The sequence below is a fragment of the Lepisosteus oculatus genome, chromosome 14, assembly GCF_040954835.1.
Source record: "Lepisosteus oculatus isolate fLepOcu1 chromosome 14, fLepOcu1.hap2, whole genome shotgun sequence".
Classification (NCBI taxonomy): domain Eukaryota; kingdom Metazoa; phylum Chordata; class Actinopteri; order Semionotiformes; family Lepisosteidae; genus Lepisosteus; species Lepisosteus oculatus.
Genome location: NC_090709.1, coordinates 4,967,412 through 4,989,799, shown reverse-complemented (window position 1 = coordinate 4,989,799; position 22,388 = coordinate 4,967,412). Strand labels below are relative to the sequence as shown.

Below are 22,388 nucleotides of genomic sequence, written 5' to 3'. Positions count from 1 at the left end.
AGCAGGTGGGAAGTAAATGGCTGGTCAGCACACCACATTTAACTGACACTATGACTTGTGACGGGCATGATACAGCTACCACAATGCAGCTACCTAATCAAACAGTTTTCCTGTAAGTTCCCGAGGAGGTCATAGTACAGCATGGTAACTTAACACTGTACGGTCTGGAACCAGACAATATAAGACCAAACCTGAGGTCTAAGATGCCTTCAGGTGCCACACTATTCAATTGGATAGAAATCCAAGAAACAGTAAGCCCTGAAGAGGTACAGGTAGTTAGTTTGCTTTAATGAAACAAACCTCCAAACCACCCTAGCAGATACCCAACACAGGTGTTGTGGTTTATGGGGGGTCTGGGAACAGGAACTGGTGTTATTGTAACACTGCTGCCGGGTAGCTGGATCATGACTGACAGTGTACTCTGAATGATGTACTCTCACATCAAGATGTACTCTGGGTAGCATGAATGAGTCAAAGGTAGCATGTCAAAAGAAAGGAAGTGACTTCTCCCCAAATATCTACCACAGAGGTATCAGATATTGACAGTGAACTTCCTGATGTGTAATTCCTAGACTTAGATAATGTCTCCTACCGTGTTTATACATACTCCAGATGTTATTCATCCTGTTTGTATCCAATGCTGGTTCCGGTATGAATTCTCGAGGAGTAATGTAGACATTTAAGATTAATGTTCTAATGGCAAGGGACATCACTTAACTCTGTTTTGTTTTGAAGGCAACAATGCCTCAGGACCTCGTGACCTTCAAAAAGGGGGGATATGTAGCGGCGAGGCTTAATAATAAGACAGAATTAAGTGTTTCTGAGCTTTCCCAAATTAGGCCTCATTTCTCTGTTCATCTCTGTGGTGCAGCCACAGAGAAACCATTCATGCAAGGTGATTTAAGGTCCAAGGACAGCTCCCAAAGGGGGATGCACTTAGCTAAGCCTGGCTATCATGATCAATGGTCACCCATTGGCGCCTATCTGTCTAGGGAGTGCCAGTTGGACATCTGGACTGCATTACTAAGTGTCAGGAGTAAGTGACTCATATCTCACCTTGATCAACCAATCAGGGACTGGTAGGGCCGAGTAACCCACGTGGGACTCTGATGCCCATGGAACTTTCAGCCAATCAATGAGCTGAAGTTCCTCCAGGTAAAAACAGGCAACACAGAGAGCCTGTGAGATTCAGATTCAGATTCAGATTCAGATTCAGAACAAGATTCAACAGGAGAATTCCAGGGCAGGACGGCCCAGGAGCAGAAGGCTCCCAAGGGCAGGACATTCTCGCAGCGCGCCTCCTGACCATCCTGAGACTCAGCCCGGACAACCACGGAACGGCCAGTGTGTCCGAGTGCCAGAACTTTCCTTTGTTCTAAGAGTCTAGAGTTGAGGTTGCCAGGGAGTAACCAGCAGCAGGCCTCGTGAACAGGTCGGAACTGTGGACAGCTGAATCACTATTCAGAACTAGCTCTTCATCAGGAACGAACCGGTCCTCTTCCTGACTTGCTGGGACCCACAGTCATCTTTTCTCCTGTGCACAAACTTTGCTAGTTAAAGCCAACAGTGAGCATCAGCAGCGCACCGTCGCAAGCCGCACAGCACAGCCTGGCACCGAGCCAGAGAGCGCGGATTGGACAGCAACAGCCTGCAACTGTTCCTTTGTGCCCCCAGGAGATCTGAATCCCCAAAGATTGGATGAGTATTCAACTTCAATGCATTACAGCTCGAGAATTCAATTGTTATCCCAACCAGTTGATATCAATTTAATTCCTAAGAGTTATGTACTTGTTTGAGTATCTAATGTAGAAGTTGTAACCAAGTTCACTTTACGAAACGGTCTTAATGAATGATATACTGAACGTATGTCCTCTTGATATGTGTAACTCTTTGAAACTGATTGAATACATATCTTTTGTATTCTGATAACCCTCTCGATAAGATCTGTTAGGTTTATATGCATATTGTATGTATTAATAAATGTATCCTCGTGTATTAGTACCTGTGTGTGCGCGTTGTTTGAGTTATGTCGCATGGTTGGATTCTAAAGCCATCAAAAGAATCAACTTTGTGATTTACTGCTACAATTAATAATTGTCTCAGTAAATGCCCAAACCCTACAGAACTGGTGCCTTCAGAAAGCCACTATGATTACATATTTGGCGTCCCTGAACCGGCATAATCTACACTATGAATACAAACACTGTTACAGGAGGCGTTAGGGCTATTTTATCTTAGATCATCAATTCATCTTACATTTCTTCTCCATCTATATCAACAGCGTAATCGCTACTGAGTGCTAAAGGCAGGTCCTGGCAATACAATCTTCTTTAGAAAACATTTTTAAAACTATTTCCACTACCATTCCTAAAGTAAAAGATACCGATTGCAGCAACTCATAAAATATCTTTTCCAGGGACGTTGTAGCTAGATGCAAATTACAATCGAAAGTGTATCAGCTTTAAAATTTTCTTTTGGATCCACAGGACGATCAGTACGAGACTCAAAATATACCTGTGATTGATTGTATAGCATACAGATGCAGCCATTCAAAATGGGTGAGGTATTTCGCGGCATACCGCGACACGCCTACCGGGGTATCACGCGGTTCACGTGTGTCACGTGACTAACTATCCGGCGTCGCCTTGTAAAACCGCCAGGGGGAGCTTAACCTCTCATGTACAGCATTTGAGCCTTTAATTTTGAACTGTGTATTACAGTATGTTAATCATCAGTCATTAAAATGTTGGTACATATTATGAAAGCAAGATTGCTCAGTTGGACAGAAGTACACAACCTACCTTTATCAGAAATATTTATGAATCAAAGCCTTTACTGAAGATATTACTAATAGTATTGATAATGGATGACTTTGGACAAGCTGTATACTCAAAGTATAATTTCTTTAGTACATTTGTACAAGCACTTGGAATCTGTCCAAGCCATACTTTGTCAGGCATTTTGTTTTACTTCAACGGGCATAAAAACTTCCTTGCTTTTAACAGGGCGTTTCATAATTTCTAACTACGAAAATGATTTAAAATGAGACACCTTTCATGAAAAGAAAAAAATACACACCAGTATTCCATTTCTCCCTAAACATTGTAAGCTTCGAAGTCTTTAACTAACGTGATACCGGAGTCAACAAGCATACTTTTAGAATTTGATTAAAAGGGAATATAATATGGAATCGCGTATCTCAAGAATTTAATAACGGTATGATTATATCCGTGTACTGCAGCAGGGCTGTGTAGGGCTGTTTCGCCTGCCTGTTCATGTAAGCTATAATGTAGCCTACTGGTCTAGGTGCGTGACTAGCAACTGGCAGGTTGTGTGTTCAAATCCAGCTGGTGCTGGACCTTTCAGTTTTATTTATTTATTTTTTAATCGCGTAACATAAACATATTACCGTATGCAAACTGTACTGTATACAATATGTATATGTATATTTAATGTCTTAACTGTGCCCGTTTAAGTATTGAATATTCATATCTAATTTTACCACTGAAGGGAAATCTTAACATAAACATACAGTATATGGCTGGTCTCGGTACTTTAAAGAAAAAAATACACACCAGTATTCCATTTCTCCCTAAACATTGTAAGCTTCGAAGTCTTTAACTAACGTGATACTGGAGTCAACAAGCATACTTTTAGAATTTCATTAAAAGGGAATATAATATGGAATCGCGTATCTCAAGAAATTAATAACGATATAATTATATTCATGTTGCAAAAGAACTGCAATGGACATAAAAACTCCCTTGCTTTTAACAGAGCGTTCCATAATTTCTAACTACGAAAATGCCAGGTGAAAGGATTTGTAAACATATTTTGTTAAAGCAAGTCAGTTTTTTCAGCAACACATAAAATACATTTTTCCAAGAAAGTTTAGCCTTTGTCACTAATGAAACCACTAAATAAAGACATAAATATAGAAATCTTAAGATTTGTTTTATTTAATGTTGGTAGCAGGATGAACTTCTTACATGAACAGGCAGGCGAAACAGCCCTACACAGCCCTGCTGCAGTCCACGGATATAATCATACCATTATTAAATTCTTGAGATACACGATTCCATATTATATTCCCTTTTAATCAAATTCTAAAAGTATGCTTGTTGACTCCGGTATCACGTTAGTTAAAGACTTCGAAGCTTACAATGTTTAGGGAGAAATGGAATACTGGTGTATATTTTTTTCTTTAAAGTACCGAGACCAGCCATATACTGTATGTTTATGTTAAGATTTCCCTTCAGTGGTAAAATTAGATATGAATATTTAATACTTAAACGGGCACAGTTAAGACATTAAATATACATATACATATTGTATACAGTACAGTTTGCATACGGTAATATGTTTATGTTACGCGATTAAAAAATAAATAAATAAAACTGAAAGGTCCAGCACCAGCTGGATTTGAACACACAACCTGCCAGTTGCTAGTCACGCACCTAGACCAGTAGGCTACATTATAGCTTACATGAACAGGCAGGCGAAACAGCCCTACACAGCCCTGCTGCAGTACACGGATATAATCATACCGTTATTAAATTCTTGAGATACGCGATTCCATATTATATTCCCTTTTAATCAAATTCTAAAAGTATGCTTGTTGACTCCGGTATCACGTTAGTTAAAGACTTCGAAGCTTACAATGTTTAGGGAGAAATGGAATACTGGTGTGTATTTTTTTCTTTAAAGTACCAAGACCAGCTATATACTGTATGTTTAAGTTCCAAAATTTATATCGTTTATGGCCTTCACACGCTTTACAGTATGCTCCTATTCTTTTTATGCTCAGCTACTAAGATTTCCCTTCAGTGGTAAAATTCAATATCTACAATGGGCACAGTAAAGACGTTTACAGTAAGTCTTTCTACGACAGACCAACGGACCACGAGTGCCCCTGTCGGTCAACCAATCACGCACCGCGGTACCCCGTGTCATCTTACCTGCGGTACGTGTCTGTACCGCTCACTTTGAATGGCTGCATCTGTAGATTGAACAGCATTTATGTTACAATTAAGGTAAATATATCAAAATATCATCATCCAACTTCACAGTGCTAACGCAACAATGCTTGTCAAATTCTCAAACAAATATGCGTTGTATTTCTAAACTATTTTAGCAGAGGATACAACAGGAGTATAAATGATATCTCCCGCCAGCCATTCAAAGATACTTTTCCATGGGTGAATATGGTTTTCTGGGGAGTTGCGGTGTTGGTCACTATTGGACTTCCCTGGTCTCAAGTGTTGTTGTTGGACACAGGCAAAAGACTCGCATTTTCGGCAAATATAAAGAGGGTTAAAGTTTTGGCTTTTGTGGAGACAGTGTTTACATTGACAATAATAAGAAGATCGTCCCTGGGTGGCTTTGAACCACCAACCTCTCAGTTAACAGCCAAACATGCTCGCTGGTTGCACCACAGAGACTGATGAGAAAGGATTTGCTCCATTTGCACCTTTCTGGTAAGAAAATAAACATTGCTTGCATTTTCTTGCCAGTCGGCAATATTCCTACTGCTCTGATAGCCAAGAATGAAATTTCATTTTCACAAGCTGTATGAATTTCTTGAAAAACAAGTTGTTGCAGAAAGGAAATGCATTAATGCATTAAACTAAATCAAGCCCTATGCGGTTGTCCAAAATGGTACTTTCTGCACAAGAAGACAGGAAGAAGGGCACAGCTGGGATGTGGAGCCAGGATCTCCAGTTAACGAGACAGATACTTAAAGCAACTAAGCTACGGCGCCAGCAGAATTCTCCTCTTTTACACCACTCTGAGATACCTGCGTTCAGTAAGCCCTGAGTCTGCTGGCTGAGCAAGCTGCCTCCTTTACACGGAACAGGTGCCCTGACTGTAAGAGAAACGAAGAGAAATGGCTTTAATTGGGCACTTTTCATGTCCAATGCGCTTGACATCTCCCAAGGGCGGCAGAGTTCATTTACCACACTTTTCCTTTCTTTCTTCTTTCTGTACTCTTTGATGAAACAAAATGAGAAATCATGTAAGGGAAAATGTCTTTTTTCATGGAGAAAACATGCACCACGAAATGTTGTGTTTAGAAGAAGTGAGTTAACATGAAAAGTGACCTAATTTACTGGAACAAATGCTCACCTAGCAAGATCTGCTTTACTACAAGAGAGAAGTAGAGTGAAAGACATGATCATTTCACGCCGTTGTGGAACAAAACGCTTTTTTTGTCAAGACAGAAAACCAGGCTGCTCCGGGTGAGGCTTAAAACTTTCAGCCTCGGCATGACTCAACTGATTATGTCATTTTACTGTACATGGCCTGAACCTGGAAGAAGATTGGAAGTCAAGACGTTATGGTGTTGTTTTAATACTTTCATACTCTTTTAATATTCAGGTTAAATATTTTATTTTGGAGTTCTTTCAATTGATATTAATCCTAGTCCCAATGAATGATTCTGGGCCATGGTGCATCTTAAATAATGTTCTTATAGGTTTCATTTCCAAAAACAACTCAGTAGCAGGCTATGCGGAACAAGCAAACACATTAGAACTGTTGTGAATGCAGTGGAAATAATTAAGTCACTAAATAACAAGCTTATGCACCACTCACTTGAAAATTGTTATATTTAACAAAAATTGCTTTCCAGACACCACAACTATTCACAATAATTTTATCAATACATGTCTTAATGAAAAGTGTAATTTTTAAATAATTAACTTTAATGTCCATCTTTATTAGTAGATGTATTACATGTACAGCCTTTAATATGCGATATTGAATTTTCAGGTATCCTGGGGAGGGAAGAAAACTGAAATGAAGGAAATACATATTTAAAGGGGTGTGTTCTGTCATATCTGGGCGTTTGAATAGATTTGTTGTATAAGTTATTGTGATTTCACTCTATACTTGTGTTTCTCAGGAGAAAGTAGTTACATTGGGGATTTGAGGGTATAGAAAATTGTGCTGTATGAGTAAATGTAAGGATATGTTGAATAAAAACGTATTGTCAGCTTTGTGAACATCATTATTAGATACCTGTTGATCGTTTAGCGACCTAGGCTTCCCTCTGGACTCTGCACTGAGTTGGAAGCTACGGGAGCTCCTCACTGCTTGTCCTGTATTGTTACCTGTGCAGATTACTTTTTACCAAAAACTGCAAATGGAGAAAACCAACTCGTTGGAGTCTCTGTGGTACAATTGCTTAGTGCGGCCAGGTTGGGACTAAAATTATAGTAAGGTGATGGTTCAAGCGCATCCAGGCACACCTTTCTCACTGTTCCAACGTGAACATCATCTATGGAAAAAATGGCATAAAATGTTTAATAGATTATTGACCTTATTGATACCGACGTCTTACCACTTGGCCACCACACCTGCAGTTCCGCTTACTTTCCCATCAAGGCTAGCATGTTTTTTAAAATACAAAAAAGTTAAATCTTTGAGCACAAATTGCCATGGTAGGAGGAATAAAACAAATATGACTGTTCAAATTAATTCTATTGAAACTGATTTAATCGCGCAGAATCTACAACAACAAAACCATGATTCTTAACAAGGAGATACTGGGCAGCAGTGGGATTCCGACTCATGCCCTCGAAGAGACGGAGCTTTAATCCAGCTCCTTAGAGCGCTCGGCTGGGTTACCCTTGATAGCAGCTTTTCAGCACTTGTAGTCTGACTTTGTGGTGTTATTCTGCATGGAAGAGACTGCACCTCCTTTTTCTGAGATGCTTTCTCTCACTTGGTGAAATATTCACTTCTTTGGCCCTCTGAATATAGTTCTTCTGTTAAGCAGGCTTCAGACTCTGCTTATAGCACCCGTGTAGAGATTTTATTTTTACAGGAAGACGCATTCCGAAACGTATCTCTGTAGTTTTTTAAAAGCTTTGAACAGCGTATTTTATACAACGCACAAACAGTATTCTAAATTCACACGGCAGATCTGTGCAGCAATCATACTCGATTTGACTGTGATTCTGAAATACTTCTAGCAAACATATTCACGTTTCCTTGAACCTTTAATTAAAAAATTACTTTGTGATGTTCCGCAGATGTGCAGTGTGCCTTTCCTCTTGTCGTATTCAAGAGCTGCGGGAGCTCCTCACTGCGTGTCCTTTACTCTACTGTGATTTCTTTTAATTTATTTACGTGGAGTGTGGTGAGAAGATCACCTTGAACATTTTCGGTTTGTGAAAGGAAACACTAAAGAAAATACAATTGATGAACATTTAAAATAACCACAGTACAGCTAGAAGAGGGAAAGATAAAACACGATTTAGAATGACATTCACAATAGATTGAAGAAAAGCACAACCGCCCAAACAGGGACTTGAACCCTGGACCCTCAGATCAAAAGTCTGATGCTCTACCAACTGAGCTATCTGGGCTCTAGAAAAAACAAAGCTACTGCCGGGATCTTCACAAGTCACGTGTCTCTTCTTGTGCAGAAGTGCAGTCATACCTGACCCATCTGGAATGACCACTGACAGACTTTATCCAGAAGCGACGGCACAACTCCCAGTAGAATGAGCGAGAAATACAGAACAACACGAGGAGTCAAGGGGCTCCCACAATTCATCTTTCCTCACATTACTGATTTTTTACTAAGAATTTGACCTTTTCACAATCAGATTTTTTGCATTTAATAAGATCTTTTAATCAACAACATTTAAGAAAGAAAACAAATGGAACATTTTTTGGAACAATAATAAAAAAAAAACTTTCAATGTCTTGGCTGTATAAGTGTGCACACCCTTTATAAAGGGGGTAGCAACTGTGCTGAAATTTAACCAGTCACATTCCAGATCATGTACAAAGGTTATTTGCCTTTGCCAGACATCAATTGTATTGATTCTTATTAGTCCTATTTAATATCAGCTGATCACATATAACTAACCAATCTCGGAGAATGTACGTTCAAACTGCAGAGCTGAACCTGAAGAGAAATCCGACCGCTGATTGTCACCAAAGAATGTCGTTACAAATTATCTGCGGACTTGTTTTACGTATCCGGCCACCTCTTTCCTTTCTACTTTGCAGTGAGCACAATTCTTTCAGTTTCTTCTCTTGTATTTTCCTTGCTATTTTACTGTCCCTTTCCCCCATGTGGAGATGGATCCACAACCGAAACCCTGTTTGCAGCCTGTGTTTCTGCAGCGTCAGTCTGTATGAGGAGAGGGTGTTAAACAGCTCCAGTGGCGCAGTCGGTCAGCGCGCGGTGCTTATACAGCAATGCACAGCAGAGTCATGCTGAGGTTGTGAGTATGAGCCTCAACTGGAGCAGTGTGACCTGTGTATTTAGCTACTTGTTAAGGATTCGGCCAGTGAAACCGAAACCAAGTAATGAACCCACTTGCAGGAGCCGATAGAGACAAGTCGTGCTCCAAATACCGTAGACGAAGGAGAGAGCAGAGAGTCCAGGGGAAGCTAGAGATCCAAACTGAGAGATAGCAACCGAAGCCGAGCCGTAATCCAAAAAACGTAGTAAGAGGGGAGAAACCAAAGTCGGAACCTGAATAGTACGAAGAGGTAGAAGGCGTAACGCAACTAAGTAGCTCGAAAGGCCAACCAATACTGAGCAAGGAGGTAGGGAAAGACTAGTGCTTAAATACAAGATGAGACGGAGGTGTTACCAGGTGATTATTTCTTCACATAACCCTTGCAGAAAAAGAAAAATTAGGACCTCATCCTCCCAGTGAGTCTCTGCTGCTGCTACTCTAAAGTCTATGGCATAATCCTGTGCAGACCTGCGGCCCTGGCGGATAGATGAGAGGCGGTAGGAGTCTTGTCCAGCTGAGGAACGACAAAAAAAAAAGATATCATAGTCCTGTACCTCAGGAGCCCTGCGATCTAGTAGGACAGTTGCCCGATCCAGAGCACGGCCAGTTAACAGAGAAACTAATGTACGAAGGCAATCTTGTCTTGAGGAGAAAAAAAAAGTTTCCGGATGGAGCCTGAAAACCAGCGCACACTGTGCTAAGAAACCCCGACATCTCGTAGGGTTGCCGTCAAACCAGTCAGGTGGTGTAAGTGGAAGAGGTCGAGGAGCGGGTGTAGAAGCTGGCGGGGGCGGAGCCGAAGCAGCAGCTCCAGCGTTACTTTCACTATTACTGGTAGGCGGCACTGCCGACAGGTGCGGTGAAATCTGTTGGACGTGTAGCGGCGAGGCTTATTAATCAGAAAGAATTAAGTGTTCTGAGCCTTCCCAAATGAGGCCCCATTTCTCTGGTCATCTCTGTGGTGCAGCCACAGAGAAACTATTCATGCAGGCTGATTTAAGATGTTTTCTTTTCATAAGGACAGCTCCCAAAGGGGGATGCACTTAGCTAAGCCTGGCTATCATGATCAATGGTAATCCATTGGTGCCTATCTGTCTAGGGAGTGCCAGTTGGACATCTGGACTGCATTCCTAGGTGTCAGGAGTAAGTGACTCATATCTCACCTTGATCAACCAATCAGGGACTGGTAGGGCCGAGTAACCCATGTGGGACTCTGATGCCCATGGAACTTTCAGCCAATCAACGAGCTGAAGTTCCTCCAGGTAAAAACAGGCAACACAGAGATTCAGTAAGATTCAGGAAGATTCTGTAGAGGATTCTGTGGACTGTTCTAAAGGGAATTCAAAGGAGAATTCCAGGGCAAGACGGCCCAGGAGCAGAAGGCTCCCATGGGCAGGACATTCTCGCAGCGCGCCTCTTGACCATCCTGAGACTCAGCCCGGACAACCACGGAACGGCCAGTGTGTCCGAGTGCCAGAACTTTCCTTTGTTCTAAGAGTCTAGAGTGGAGGTTGCCAGAGAGTAACCAGCAGCAGGCCTCGTGAACAGGTCGGAACTGTGGACAGCTGAATCACTATTCAGAACTAGCTCTTCATCAGGAACGAACCGGTCCTCTTCCTGACTTGCTGGGACCCACAGTCATATTTTTTCCTGTGCACAAACTTTGCTAGTTAAAGCCGGACAGTGAGCATCAGCAGCACACCGTCGCAAGCCGCACAGCACAGCCTGGCACTGAGCCAGAGAGCGCAGATTGGACAGCAACAGCCTGCAACTGTTTCCTTGTGTCTGCAGGAGATCTGAATCCCCAGAAATTGGATGAGTATTCAACTTCAATGCATTACAGCTTGAGAATTCAATTGTTATCCCAACCAGTTGATATCAATTTAATTCCTAAGAGTTATGTACTTGTTTTGAGTATCTAATGTAGAAGTTATAACCAAGTTCATTTATGAAACGATCTTAATGAATGATATACTGAACGTATGTCATCTTGATATGTGTAACTCTTTGTAACTGACTGAATATATACCTTTTGTATTCTGATAACCCTCTCGATAAGATCTGTTAGTTTTATATGCATATTCTATGTATTAATAAATGTATCCTCATGTATTAGTACCTGTGTGTGTGCGTTGTTTGAGTTATGTCGCATGGTTGGATTCTAAAGCCATCAAAAGAATCAACTTTGTGATTTACTGCTACAATTAATAATTGTCTCAGTAAATGCCCAAACCCTACAGAACTGGTGCCTTCAGAGAGCCACTACAGTTACATATTTGGCGTCCCTGAGTCGTTTTTTTCTTACACGCGTCTGAACGGAAAACAAAAACGACCAACTAGGAATGACTTGCCTTTGACGCTTATCAAAGCGTTCTTTGTGCATCGAACAGACCCACTCACCTCTTAGTGTGGCAGGATCTGCACAGTGCATGTCGCAGCGCTTCCTGCTTTCACTTCAATGTGCTTCCTGATGTCGAGTCGTGTGCCGTGCGGAGGCTCTGAAAGCGAGAGCAATGAAAAGGTGCACGACGCTGTGAAAGAAAACAGAGAAGTTAAAGCCAGTCCTTTCTCTAAGGAGGTGAAAGAAAAGCTACTCCCCATCGGGGAATCGAACCCCAGTATCCCACGTGACAGACGGGGATACTTGCCACTCTACTAACGAGGAAGACAGCGCACGCGCCGACCCCAGGCATCGTGTCCCGACCCAGCGTGCTGGAAGGCGACGCGTGCTGTGATTCCTTTACGAGCAGAAATGACAACCGAGGAGACGAGAGATCATTTCAGCATTTCGCGTCTGAACGGAAAACACAAACGACCAACTCGGAATGACTTGCCTTTGACGCTTTTCAAAGCCTTCTTTGTGGACGACGACTGTGCCGCCTAGCAGATACAAATGGGTTGTACAACTTTGAACTAGCAAATGGAAGAGGGCTAAGCCCCCTCTCTTTTCCACGGTCTGTGTGAGGAGGGGCGGGTGTGTCCAGTAGCTTATCGAGAGGAAACCTGGGGCGGCGGAGAGCTGTGATCGTGCAGACCTTGAGGTGTCACCTCTTTGTCTGCTATCCCGCCCCCCGTCCGAAACGCTGAGAAACGCGAGACACGAGCAGCGGTCCCTGCAAGTTTCCGTAGTGTAGCGGCTATCACGTTCGCCTAACACAAGAAAGGTCCCCGGTTCGAGACCGGGTGGAAACAGCCTTGTTTTGCATGCTCCTGTACTTCACAGAGGTCTTGAGCGACCGGTCATTTGTTCCCAATGTATTTCAGGTGCCTTCGTGCACTCTTGTACCAAACGCACGTTCCTTCTGTACGCGGAGCCGATCATTTGCAATTGGGCTGTGCCGACAGACCAGGACGAGCTCTGTCGGCTGAAAAGCAGCGCAGGACCTGCAAGAACAACAGAAAGATTAGCATCCAGCGGGGGCCTCTTAGTGAGCCCAAGATCTCATCAAGAATCAGCTCCAGCAACAGGGCTGGGCGCATTGTTCCATTCTCCGACCACTCTCGGTGTAAACAAGTCCCTCCTGGTCTCTGCTTGAAATGCACTTTCCTGCGTTTGCTTTGGTGTAACTGGCTTCCCCTGCATGGGCGAATGTGAAGAAGATCCTTAGTAAGTCATTGAAGAAAACCGAGAAGAGGTCGGAGTGGCCTCTGTCGTTCATCAACGATCCAGTCAGGCAGTACTCCTCTGCAAAGCGTCGTTCGTTCACATCGATTGGCTTTTTTTTGCCTTCATTCGTGCAAGTAGTAAAAGCAGACACCCCTATTCTGCCGTGACCCGGATTCAAACCGGGGTTGTTGCAGCCACAACGCAAAGTACTGACCACTATACGATCACAGCGAGTTACCGAGACACACGCGGCAGGGCGGAAAGGGCTGTGCTCTCTTCGTGTGAAATAATTCGGAAAAGTCCTGACGTTGCATTTCAACTGAGCCCCAGTATACATCGACCCTTCGACACTCTGAGTGACAACTCTCTTGCGTGTTTTCTCATATTTATGTAGTTTGCTTGGTGGCGCAGTTGTCGTGCACAAAGAACGCTTTGAAAAGCGTCAAAAGCAAGTCATTCCAAGTTGGTCGTTTGTGTTTTCCGTTCAGATGCGAAATGCTGAAATGATCTCTCGGCTCCTCGGTTGTCATTTCTGCTACAAAGAGGAATCACAGAACGCGTGTTAAAAGAAGACTGTGATATTTGGTGCGTCTTGGATTAGACGAGATTAAAGAGTGAGTAGTTTTGTTTTTATATTTCTGTGATGTTATGGGACCAATGAAGAATGTGGCATTCAGACTGATGTGGAGTATTTGTTTCCTTAGAGAAATTGCCACTACCGTATACTGGGGCATTAGGACCCATATGGACCGCAGGGTGAGCGCCCAGCGACAGAAACCAGACGGTACCGTGTGTCGGGCTCGGCTGCGAGCAGGACAATGACTTCACTTAAATGTTTAACTGATAAAACCCAAATGAACCAAACCTGTACAAATTAGTGGTGGAAAGTAGTCTTTTTATATAGCAAAAGGTCTCTGATCCTTTGGTAAGAACTATGGGTATATAACCCATTGTCCTCAATATTAGAAATGAATCCTTGAGCACTGCTGTTGTACCAACGGTCCATAAAAGCCTAACATTACCCTTTCTTGCATAAATTGTAGAACATGCTGTCACATTTCAGTTGCACCTCAATAGCAGTTTGATCTATTATCACCCTACTCCCCACCTCATAACCTTCGCTCTTCTTATTCTGGTCTCCTAACTGTCCCCCAAGCCCGTCTACACTGTGTGAGTGACAAGGCCCTCTCCTGTTATGCACCCAAGCTCTGGAACTCTCTCCCCAAGGATACCAGAGTCACCTTCCCTAAACTCCTTCAAATTCAGACTCAACACCTTCTTCTGTAGAAGAGCCTTTACTGAACTGGTTCCATTCTTTACCCCTCTGCTTCTACTTTCCTTAGTACCACCATCCATGGTCTCCTCTGTCTATTGGAACAGTTTTATCCTGTGTATTCTAATTGTAATTATGTCAAGTACTTTGAGAAGCCACCTTTGGAACCATTATATAAAATAGTTTGTCCTAAATCCTTGAAGCTTTAATAGGGCAGTGCAGTAGGGCTAAAAATTAACAGTGTTAGTAGGCCAGCAGGATTTGTGCAAATTATAGGTAGTCACAAAGGGAGACTAGGATTCACTTGAAATTCATGACATGGGACACTGAAACAGGGGAGAGGCTTTGTGTAGTAAGCATTCAGTCTCAATCTACACAGTCTGTGCTGCTGGTAGAGGTGGTTGTGAACACCTGTCTTCCCAGTCAAGTACTGGGATCTCCAGTCTCAATCCTAATACTTCTCATGACTGTCCAATACCACTGCTGTGAAACCAACACCCATAAGACAAGACCTCCAAGATTCTAACTGCACCATTATTCACTGATGTTTGTGCACCAGTATCGTTCCTCTGCTAAGGAAGGGAAGGCCTACTTTACACCAAGCCCCTGTTGACAATTCCTTCCTTGTGTTTATTTTAGACAGTTTGTGCAGCCTAGAATAGGACACCAGATCTCACTCTTACCGGGCACTACAGTAGCAACTCACACTCCATAAGCACTACCCCTCTTGGAAATGGGAGGATTTCCAGTATGTTGAACACCTCTGTCTCTCCCACAGTAAAAAAAAAAAGTCACACTGCCCTGCCCAAGGAATAATGCAGCCATATTCCCCCAGTACAATGCTTTATTACTCCAGACATTTTCAGTCCTCATTGGCAGCAATACAAGAAGCATTCTTGAAAGGGGAACCCCCCCACAAATACTTTCATTGATTAATGGGTCTCACTTTCCTTGAATCTCTCCACCCCATTCAAACCTATAAACCATAAAGAAACAAGGGCAAGCAGAAGGGTCTTTCACAGCTTTATTGAGATGTTGCCATTACAAGGCAAGTGGAGGCAGGAGAGTCACAAGGGCCAGGCTGGAGCCTTCATTCAGGCACCTGGGGAGGAAGAAGGAGAACAATCCAGCTACACTGCAGGACACCCACCCCTACAGGAGCTCCTCCTGCCAGACCCTACCTGTCCACTGGCTAACATCTCCAAAGTCCTCTGCCCCCTCCACATCCTCACTGGTGCTCTCAGCATCTTCACTGGAGCTCTGAGGGTCTCCCTCCTCATCCTCAGTCCAGTCAGCTCCCACATCCAAAGGAGCTTCTACCGGTGCCACAGCCACCCGACTGCTGGTCACCAGGCTCCTGGTACCTGTGGACAAGCAGCACCCAGGAGTGAGGGATCTGCTATACCCAGAGTCCCACAGTGATGCTACTCATCTAAACAGTCCCTTTGTCCAGCATGGGATCATTCCTCAGTTGTCCAAGCATGGTTGTCTCTTGGGCAGAGATGCATCCACAAGGGATAGAGAACCAGACCCACCTTCATTCCAGCTGCCAGCACACCTGGACTCACAGCAGGCACAGACCTCATGGTCACCATACAGCTCCTCCCACCTGGAGTTGAGGAGGACAGGTGAGGCCTCCACCTGGCATGTCCCAGAACACCCTCAGCAGGCTCCTTGCAGAAGTACCTCTTCGCCTCCCTGTTGTAGGTGCAGGACTTGGTCCCTGGTGTTGCTTTAGCAGGAGCCACAGCCATGACACAGTGCATGTACAGCTCAGTCACTTCATGCTGCAAGAGGGAAGGTCACAGCATTAAGGGATCAAGGCCAATAGAGGGACAGAGAAGGACCTTCTGCCATCAGTGAAGGCAAGCTGGCAGCTCTAGGCACTACAGCTGCCACAGTCTGGTTCACATCCAGAGGCAGCATTACACCTGCACACAGCACCCGTTGCAGGCAGGAGGAGCCACTCACTCAAGGAGCTTACAGTTGGTGGTGAGCAGCACAAAGCTGTGCTTGTTCTTCAGGTCCTTGAAGAAGGTCCTTCTCCTGGCCCACGTGGGGACATAGCCAACCTTGTAGGAGTAGTGGAACCTGCAGGACAGAGGGGATGAGGGGCTTCTGGACACTTTCCCAGCGGCTTCTCAGCAGCAGCAGAGCCCTGCCTACCTGTTGTAGGAGCACTTGACCGGCACAGAGAAGGGAATGAAGAGATGCACAGGCGCACTGGAGGAGGGCAGGGCATAGCGGAGAGTGTTGGAGTACACCAGGCGGCCCTGGACAACCTGCAGGGTCACAGAGGAAGGGATATTCACAGGAAAGACAACCCCGACACTAGCCCTACAGCTCACATCGATACACTGCCTGTAGATGAAGACCCGCTTACCGATCGCTCGGTGTCGCACTCGTGAAGCCCGTAGATGAAGTAGAAGTAACTGCGTGTGGTTCGGCTGACGCTGCAGTTGCCCAAGGTCACCTCCGATGGCCGACAGCTGAAGCCGAACAGCAGCCGACTGACCCTCACATACATCCTGCTGGAGTCGCACCACACAGCCACTCCTCGGGTGCCCCCGATGGCCGGGCGAGCCGGCTGCCGCCCGCCGCCCTCGCTGGGGAGGAAACAGGACGCTCTTGATGTAGGCGGGTAAGGGGCGGCTGCCGGCTTCGGGCTTCATCTTCTCCTTGTCGAAGTAGGGCGAGTACGCGTCTCTGGATACGGGAAGGCGGCGAAAGTCGGGAGCCAAGGACTGCGAGTCGTTCTCGCTTGCAGAGAGGTCTTCGGAGGGCGCATCTGCCAGGTTCAAGTCCTCCAACTGGGCTGCATCTTCAGGAGCCGGGAGGTCGGCCTGGAGCGCCAATTCCCGAGAGTCCAAGCCAGCCGGCCCGGCGGAGACCAGTGCGGGGAGCCCGGCCCCTGCGCACAGGCACAGGATAAAGAGAAACGAGCGCATCGCCAAATTAACGTCCCGCTTAATTGCTACAGGAGTAAAATAAGTAAACCACAAAACCGTGTTGAAGCAAGAAAGCATAAAGTGTGAACGCGGTGACTAGGTTTTTATACTGGCAGGACCTGCTACCGCACACCTGGTCACACTACCGCTCAATCAACACAATCAATTACACACAGAGACCCGGATTGTTCTCAGCGTCTAATTAGAACCTGCTTCCAGTCTGAGGCGGGACTCCGTGAAGCCGCCTGAACACTTTCCCGTGTGTATCTGACCTCAGCGGAGGAGTTCCACGCAATTTCGACAGAATTAAATCACCCACACGTGTAAAATTTGCTCAGATTAATTTATTGTTCAATTAGTTTCTAATTTCCGAGGAAAGTGTGTTAAACTCGCTGTCAGACAGAGTACGGAACATGCGACACGTCCGTCCACACTTTCTTTTATCGAGGGGGCTGTTCTATCAACACGTACCGCAATGAAAATAATTTTACTATTTTTCATGTGTAATTGCATGTCATATTAAAATGTGTAATACAAGCATTTCTTTGCTTCCCAGTAAAGAAATACTGATCAGCTTTTGACATGATCTGATAATAATTTGTCTGATTTTCCAGAGATTGCTTTTGCTTCGCAGCACTGAGAACCTATGGAAGCCCGTTTCCACCAGGGAGTAAAAAAAAACGCACTATGGTATCTCTGAATTGTGACTTAGAATCATAGAATTGCGACCTAAAAACTCAGAATTTTGACTTTATCTCTCACATTTGCGACTTCGAAATAGCCCATATTTCATTGTCTGTCCTTTTGTTATTGTAACGGATTCGGGTTCTAGGGCTTGTGCCCTCGCCGCTCCCACCCTACTTCGTGCCTCACTGTAGTGGCTCAAACCCAGGTCTTGCTGGGTAGAACCCGAATCCGTTACAATAACAAAAGGACAGACAATGAAATATGGGCTATTTCGAAGTTGCAAATGTGAGATATAAAGTCGGAGTTGTGAGTTACTAAGTCGCAATTCTGAGTTACTTAGCCGGAATTCTGCGATACCATAGCGCGTTTTTTTGTAACTCCCTGGCGGAAACGGGCTTTCATACATTTCAATTAGTCTGATCAGTGCAGGACAAGCTAATGTAGAATCATTACTATGTGTGTCTCTTGTTTGTATACAGTATAAATGAATGTCTTTGACAACTTAATGTTAGTTTTTAATTTAGTTTTACGATGTAGGTCATACGTTAACATATGCACGAGCATACGAAATGTCTCACTCCTGATTCAGCTCATGCTCCATAGGAGAGAAGAGATTCCTCCTGCTTTTCGTACAATCATATCAGAACAGAAGCCCGTGTCGCCCAGCTCTGATTCAAGAGCGACTCGCATCTTCAGCCCTTTTTTTATTCGTGATCCTAATTTTCTTTAGTTATGATCAATATTGAACTTTTTCTAAATACAACGACAATAATCAAACATGCAGGCAGACTTTTAAAAAGTATTAGGAGCTGACAGGGTGCCCCTTTGGAATAGTTGTCAGAAAATGTGAGAAAAGGAAAGGTATGTAAGCTCTCACACACAGCATTAGAGATTGGCATCTGATGAAAAAAACAACTACCTGTCTCCCCAGCATTTAAAGGTGCTGTTGTTTTGATTTTACATATTGTTAGCATTTTAATGAATTGTTAAAAGATTGATACACAAATCAATGCAGGACAAGCTAAAATCGCTAAATAAGAAAACGTAAAAACCCTAGCTGTAAGAAATTGGCCATTCATATTTCTGAATTTTAAATCCCTGTGTTTTTCTGTATCCGAATGCCTGGTGCAGCTAATTTGAAAGCAGAGTCTACCATTTACTGTATTGCAGAAGCGTATTGTTGCCACCAAAGAAAAAAAAATCCTGAGTTTACAGGAGTAAAGGAGGAAACAAATGCAAACACTGTTTAGAAAAAACACACACGTCTCAGGCCTTAACCATGACAAGAATGGAATTTGAACCTAGATGAGCAGAGCACAATGGATTAGCAATCCAAAAACTCCTGACTCCTGTTTAATTTTCTTTTCGCTTGCTTGATTTGTAGTACGCTCCTCAATCCTTACAACCGATAAACAAAACGGCTTCGTGTGCCACAGCATTCTGCTGCAGGTACGGGTTGCATCGTGTATTAGGCGAACCCGAATTAAATATTTCAAATATGTGAAGAATTTCATGAAAAAGATCACAGCCAATGTCAGCAAATCGGAGCCTGTAGGCAGCTTCAACAGAACAAAACGATCTGAAGCCGCAATTCTTTCATAGAGTGTATTGTGACACTCTAACCACACTGTTGCTATTAGTGCTACTTCTGCTGCCGTTGGTTAAAACTCTACTCAGCGGGCAAGTAAAGGTGTACAAGGAATAGACTACTTTGAGCCGTCCAAATTCCATTATGTGAATTTAAGCTTTTTTTTAATTAATAATAGCATTAGTAATACAATGCGTGCTCAGAAATGTTACTTATTAGCTTATGAAGCGACAGTGTTTCGACAATTTGCGGTCTTCAAAAAGTAAACGCTGAAGTTTTTATACTTCCTTGTGAGCAGATCACCTTTGATTTAGAAAAGGACAACTTACTCCCCTGTTGCTTTCATTGCAATATCTGAATCGAGACCCAAGCGCTAAGAAAGCTGAATAACGCAAAAGACATATTCCCGATTTTAATTTAGATACACATTTTCTAATGCAGCTTTCATTACAAGACAGTCTATTTCTCGAAAGCGTGTTATGTAAAAAAGAGAAAAACGAAAATATATGCGACCCACTATGCCTTCCTCCAAATCTTTTTCTAGATCTCTTCGTCATACCTTCTCTTCCTCCCTGGGCCACTTGCCCGCTTCTCTCACTAAACCAGCATTCCGTCTCTTTACAGCTATCTCTTCCAAGACCAGGCTTTCTAACCACCTTCTATTCCTTTACAGATGTCGTCGACATAATATCATCCCTAAAGGATTTCGCCTTAAATTTAATACCTTTTCTTTTGACTCTGATACCACCCAGAGTAACACTCAGAGACTTCTAAAACAATTTTCTAGGAAACTAATGCTCTCTACCATTTTCTCCCTCAAAAAACAGATTATCCACAACAACATCAAAGAGGCTAAGGAATTTCTACGGCTGACAGCTCCACATCATCTTCCCTTCATAACTAACCTCATTAGATCTCTCAACTCTAAACTCTACCAGTTTCTCACTACAGAGAAGGACAAAAAACTCAGTCATCTTCTACAGAAGAAAACCATCAACACCCCGAACACCCTCACCAACCCTAACCTTGTTGTCACCATACCTTCTGACCTTTCCCTTTCACAGGATGAGCGATCCCTCCTCAGCAAAGGGCTCAGTTTTGTACCAGTTCCCAGGAAACTGGACATCACCCAGACCAATGTCGACCTTAACCGCTTTTACCGCAGGATCCGTCTCAGAGCACATTTTGCCGACAATTTCTCTTCACAGGCAGCTGATAACAACCTGGTTATTGATGTCATTAACAACATTAATCCCAAACAGAGCTGTTGGACTCCCTCCTCTGGCCGTTTTCCACCAGTTGATTATTTCATCAACCAATGCACTAATCAAGCTCCCAAGGCACTCCCTATACCCAGTAAACATAGGTCTAACCTCACCCAAGGAGAAAATCAGGCTCTCCAGTCTCTCCGCAACAGGGATGATATTGTCATCAAACCAGCGGACAAAGGAGGTGCTGTTGTGGTGTGGCGTAAGGATCTATATATCTTTGAAGCCTCTAGACAACTAACTGACACTTCTGCCTACCTCCCTCTCCAACAGGACCCTACCACTGACTACCAAAAGGAAGTGGTATCCACCATTTCCCTTTTTATCAGCAGTAACGAGCTCCCCCAGGAGGCGAACTGGCTCATCATGGAACATCCATAGGTATCTCAATTTTTCCTCCTCCCCAAAATCCACAAACCGGACACCCCTGGACGCCCCATCGTATCAGCATGTAACTGTCCAACTACTTACATCTCAGCCTTTCTCGACAGCCTCATGAGACTGCTGGTTGAAGATCTTCCGTCATACATCAAAGACACCAACAACGCGCTCCAACTTTTTAATGATTTCCAATTTCAGGGTACCGAATGCTACATTTTTACCATGGACATCACATCTCTGTACACCGTCATTCCCCATAATGACGGCCTTACAGCCCTCAAGCACACGCTGGACAAACGCACAGTGCTTGATCCACCCACCCACACCCTGGTACGCCGTGCAGAATTGGTCCTCACACTGAACGCATTCTCTTTCAATAATCTTTTTTACCAACAGGTCAGTGGAGTTGCCATGGGCACCAGAATGGGACCCAGCTATGCCAACATTTTTGTCAGCTGGGTAGAAGAACGCTTCTTCGCTTCCTACACTGGCTATGTCCCTGACCTCTACAAGCGATATATTGATGACTGCGTCGGTGCCGCCACATGCTCCAACGATCAGCTTGAGTTCTTCCTGCACCATTTCACCAACTTCCACCCGTCCCTCAAATATACGGTTAACATATCTTCCACCACTCTTCCGTTTCTAGACATCCACTTGTCTATCAACTACCCCCGACTGTCCACTTCAGTTTATTACAAACCCACGGATTCACACAGCTACCTCCTGTACAGCTAATTTCACCCCAACCACACTAAAAACTCTCTTCCTTTTTCACAATTCCTTAGGTTACGACGATTATGCAGCGACGACATCGACTTCGAGAACCAAGCCCTCGAAATGTACTCATTTTTCATCAACAGAGGATACCCCAGCAGTGTGATTGACAAGGCCCTTGCCCGAGCCAAAAACACCCCCGGGACCATCAACCCGATCAGGAACTCCCGCCGTAAAAACTGCATTCCTTTGACGGCCACGACCACTCTAATCTCTCCGTCTGTGTTCTCAAAGACGGTTTTCCGAACTCATACATCAGAAAGACCACTGAAACTAAAATTATTCTGCAGCTAGGATCACACATTCTCCCTTCCCTTAAAGACAGATTACTGTTCTTTTAAATTTTCTCCATTCATTGGAAGTTTCATTTCACACCTCTCTGCACCCATTCTGACTTCACACCTCTCTGCACCCATTCTGACTTCACACCTCTTGATTGGCCTCTCTTTCTGTCCCCTGCTCCCGCCTCTCACTCCTCCTCCCTCCCAACCTTTGTTCTCCCGCTACTTTACCTTTGCCTACTGCCCTGTCTCTCTCACACCTGAAGAAGGCTCCACGGCCGAAAACGTTGTGTTCTCTTTCTTCTTTTTTTCAGC

The 22,388-nt window shown here is 44.1% G+C and overlaps 1 protein-coding gene, 1 non-coding gene and 1 pseudogene across 2 annotated transcripts in view; 1 reads left to right on the top strand and 2 right to left on the bottom strand.

The window, feature by feature from the left end:
* The window catches only part of LOC102695046 (zinc finger protein 721-like), a 1,154,024-nt pseudogene that overhangs the window by 505,131 nt on the left and 626,505 nt on the right, over positions 1 to 22,388 (top strand).
* The window catches only part of LOC138242831 (zona pellucida sperm-binding protein 3-like), a 496,704-nt gene that overhangs the window by 241,023 nt on the left and 233,293 nt on the right, over positions 1 to 22,388 (bottom strand). Inside the window, exons 2-4 of the mRNA XM_069198398.1 lie at positions 16,527 to 17,054; positions 16,310 to 16,425; positions 16,128 to 16,234 (exon numbers count right to left, since the gene is read on the bottom strand). Coding sequence (XP_069054499.1) covers positions 16,128 to 16,234; positions 16,310 to 16,425; positions 16,527 to 16,670 — 367 coding nt within the window. The 5' untranslated portion in view covers positions 16,671 to 17,054. The remainder of the gene's footprint in view (positions 1 to 16,127; positions 16,235 to 16,309; positions 16,426 to 16,526; positions 17,055 to 22,388) is intronic.
* Positions 8,300 to 8,372, bottom strand: trnak-uuu (transfer RNA lysine (anticodon UUU)). The gene has a single exon. It is a non-coding gene; the product is annotated as a tRNA-Lys (tRNA).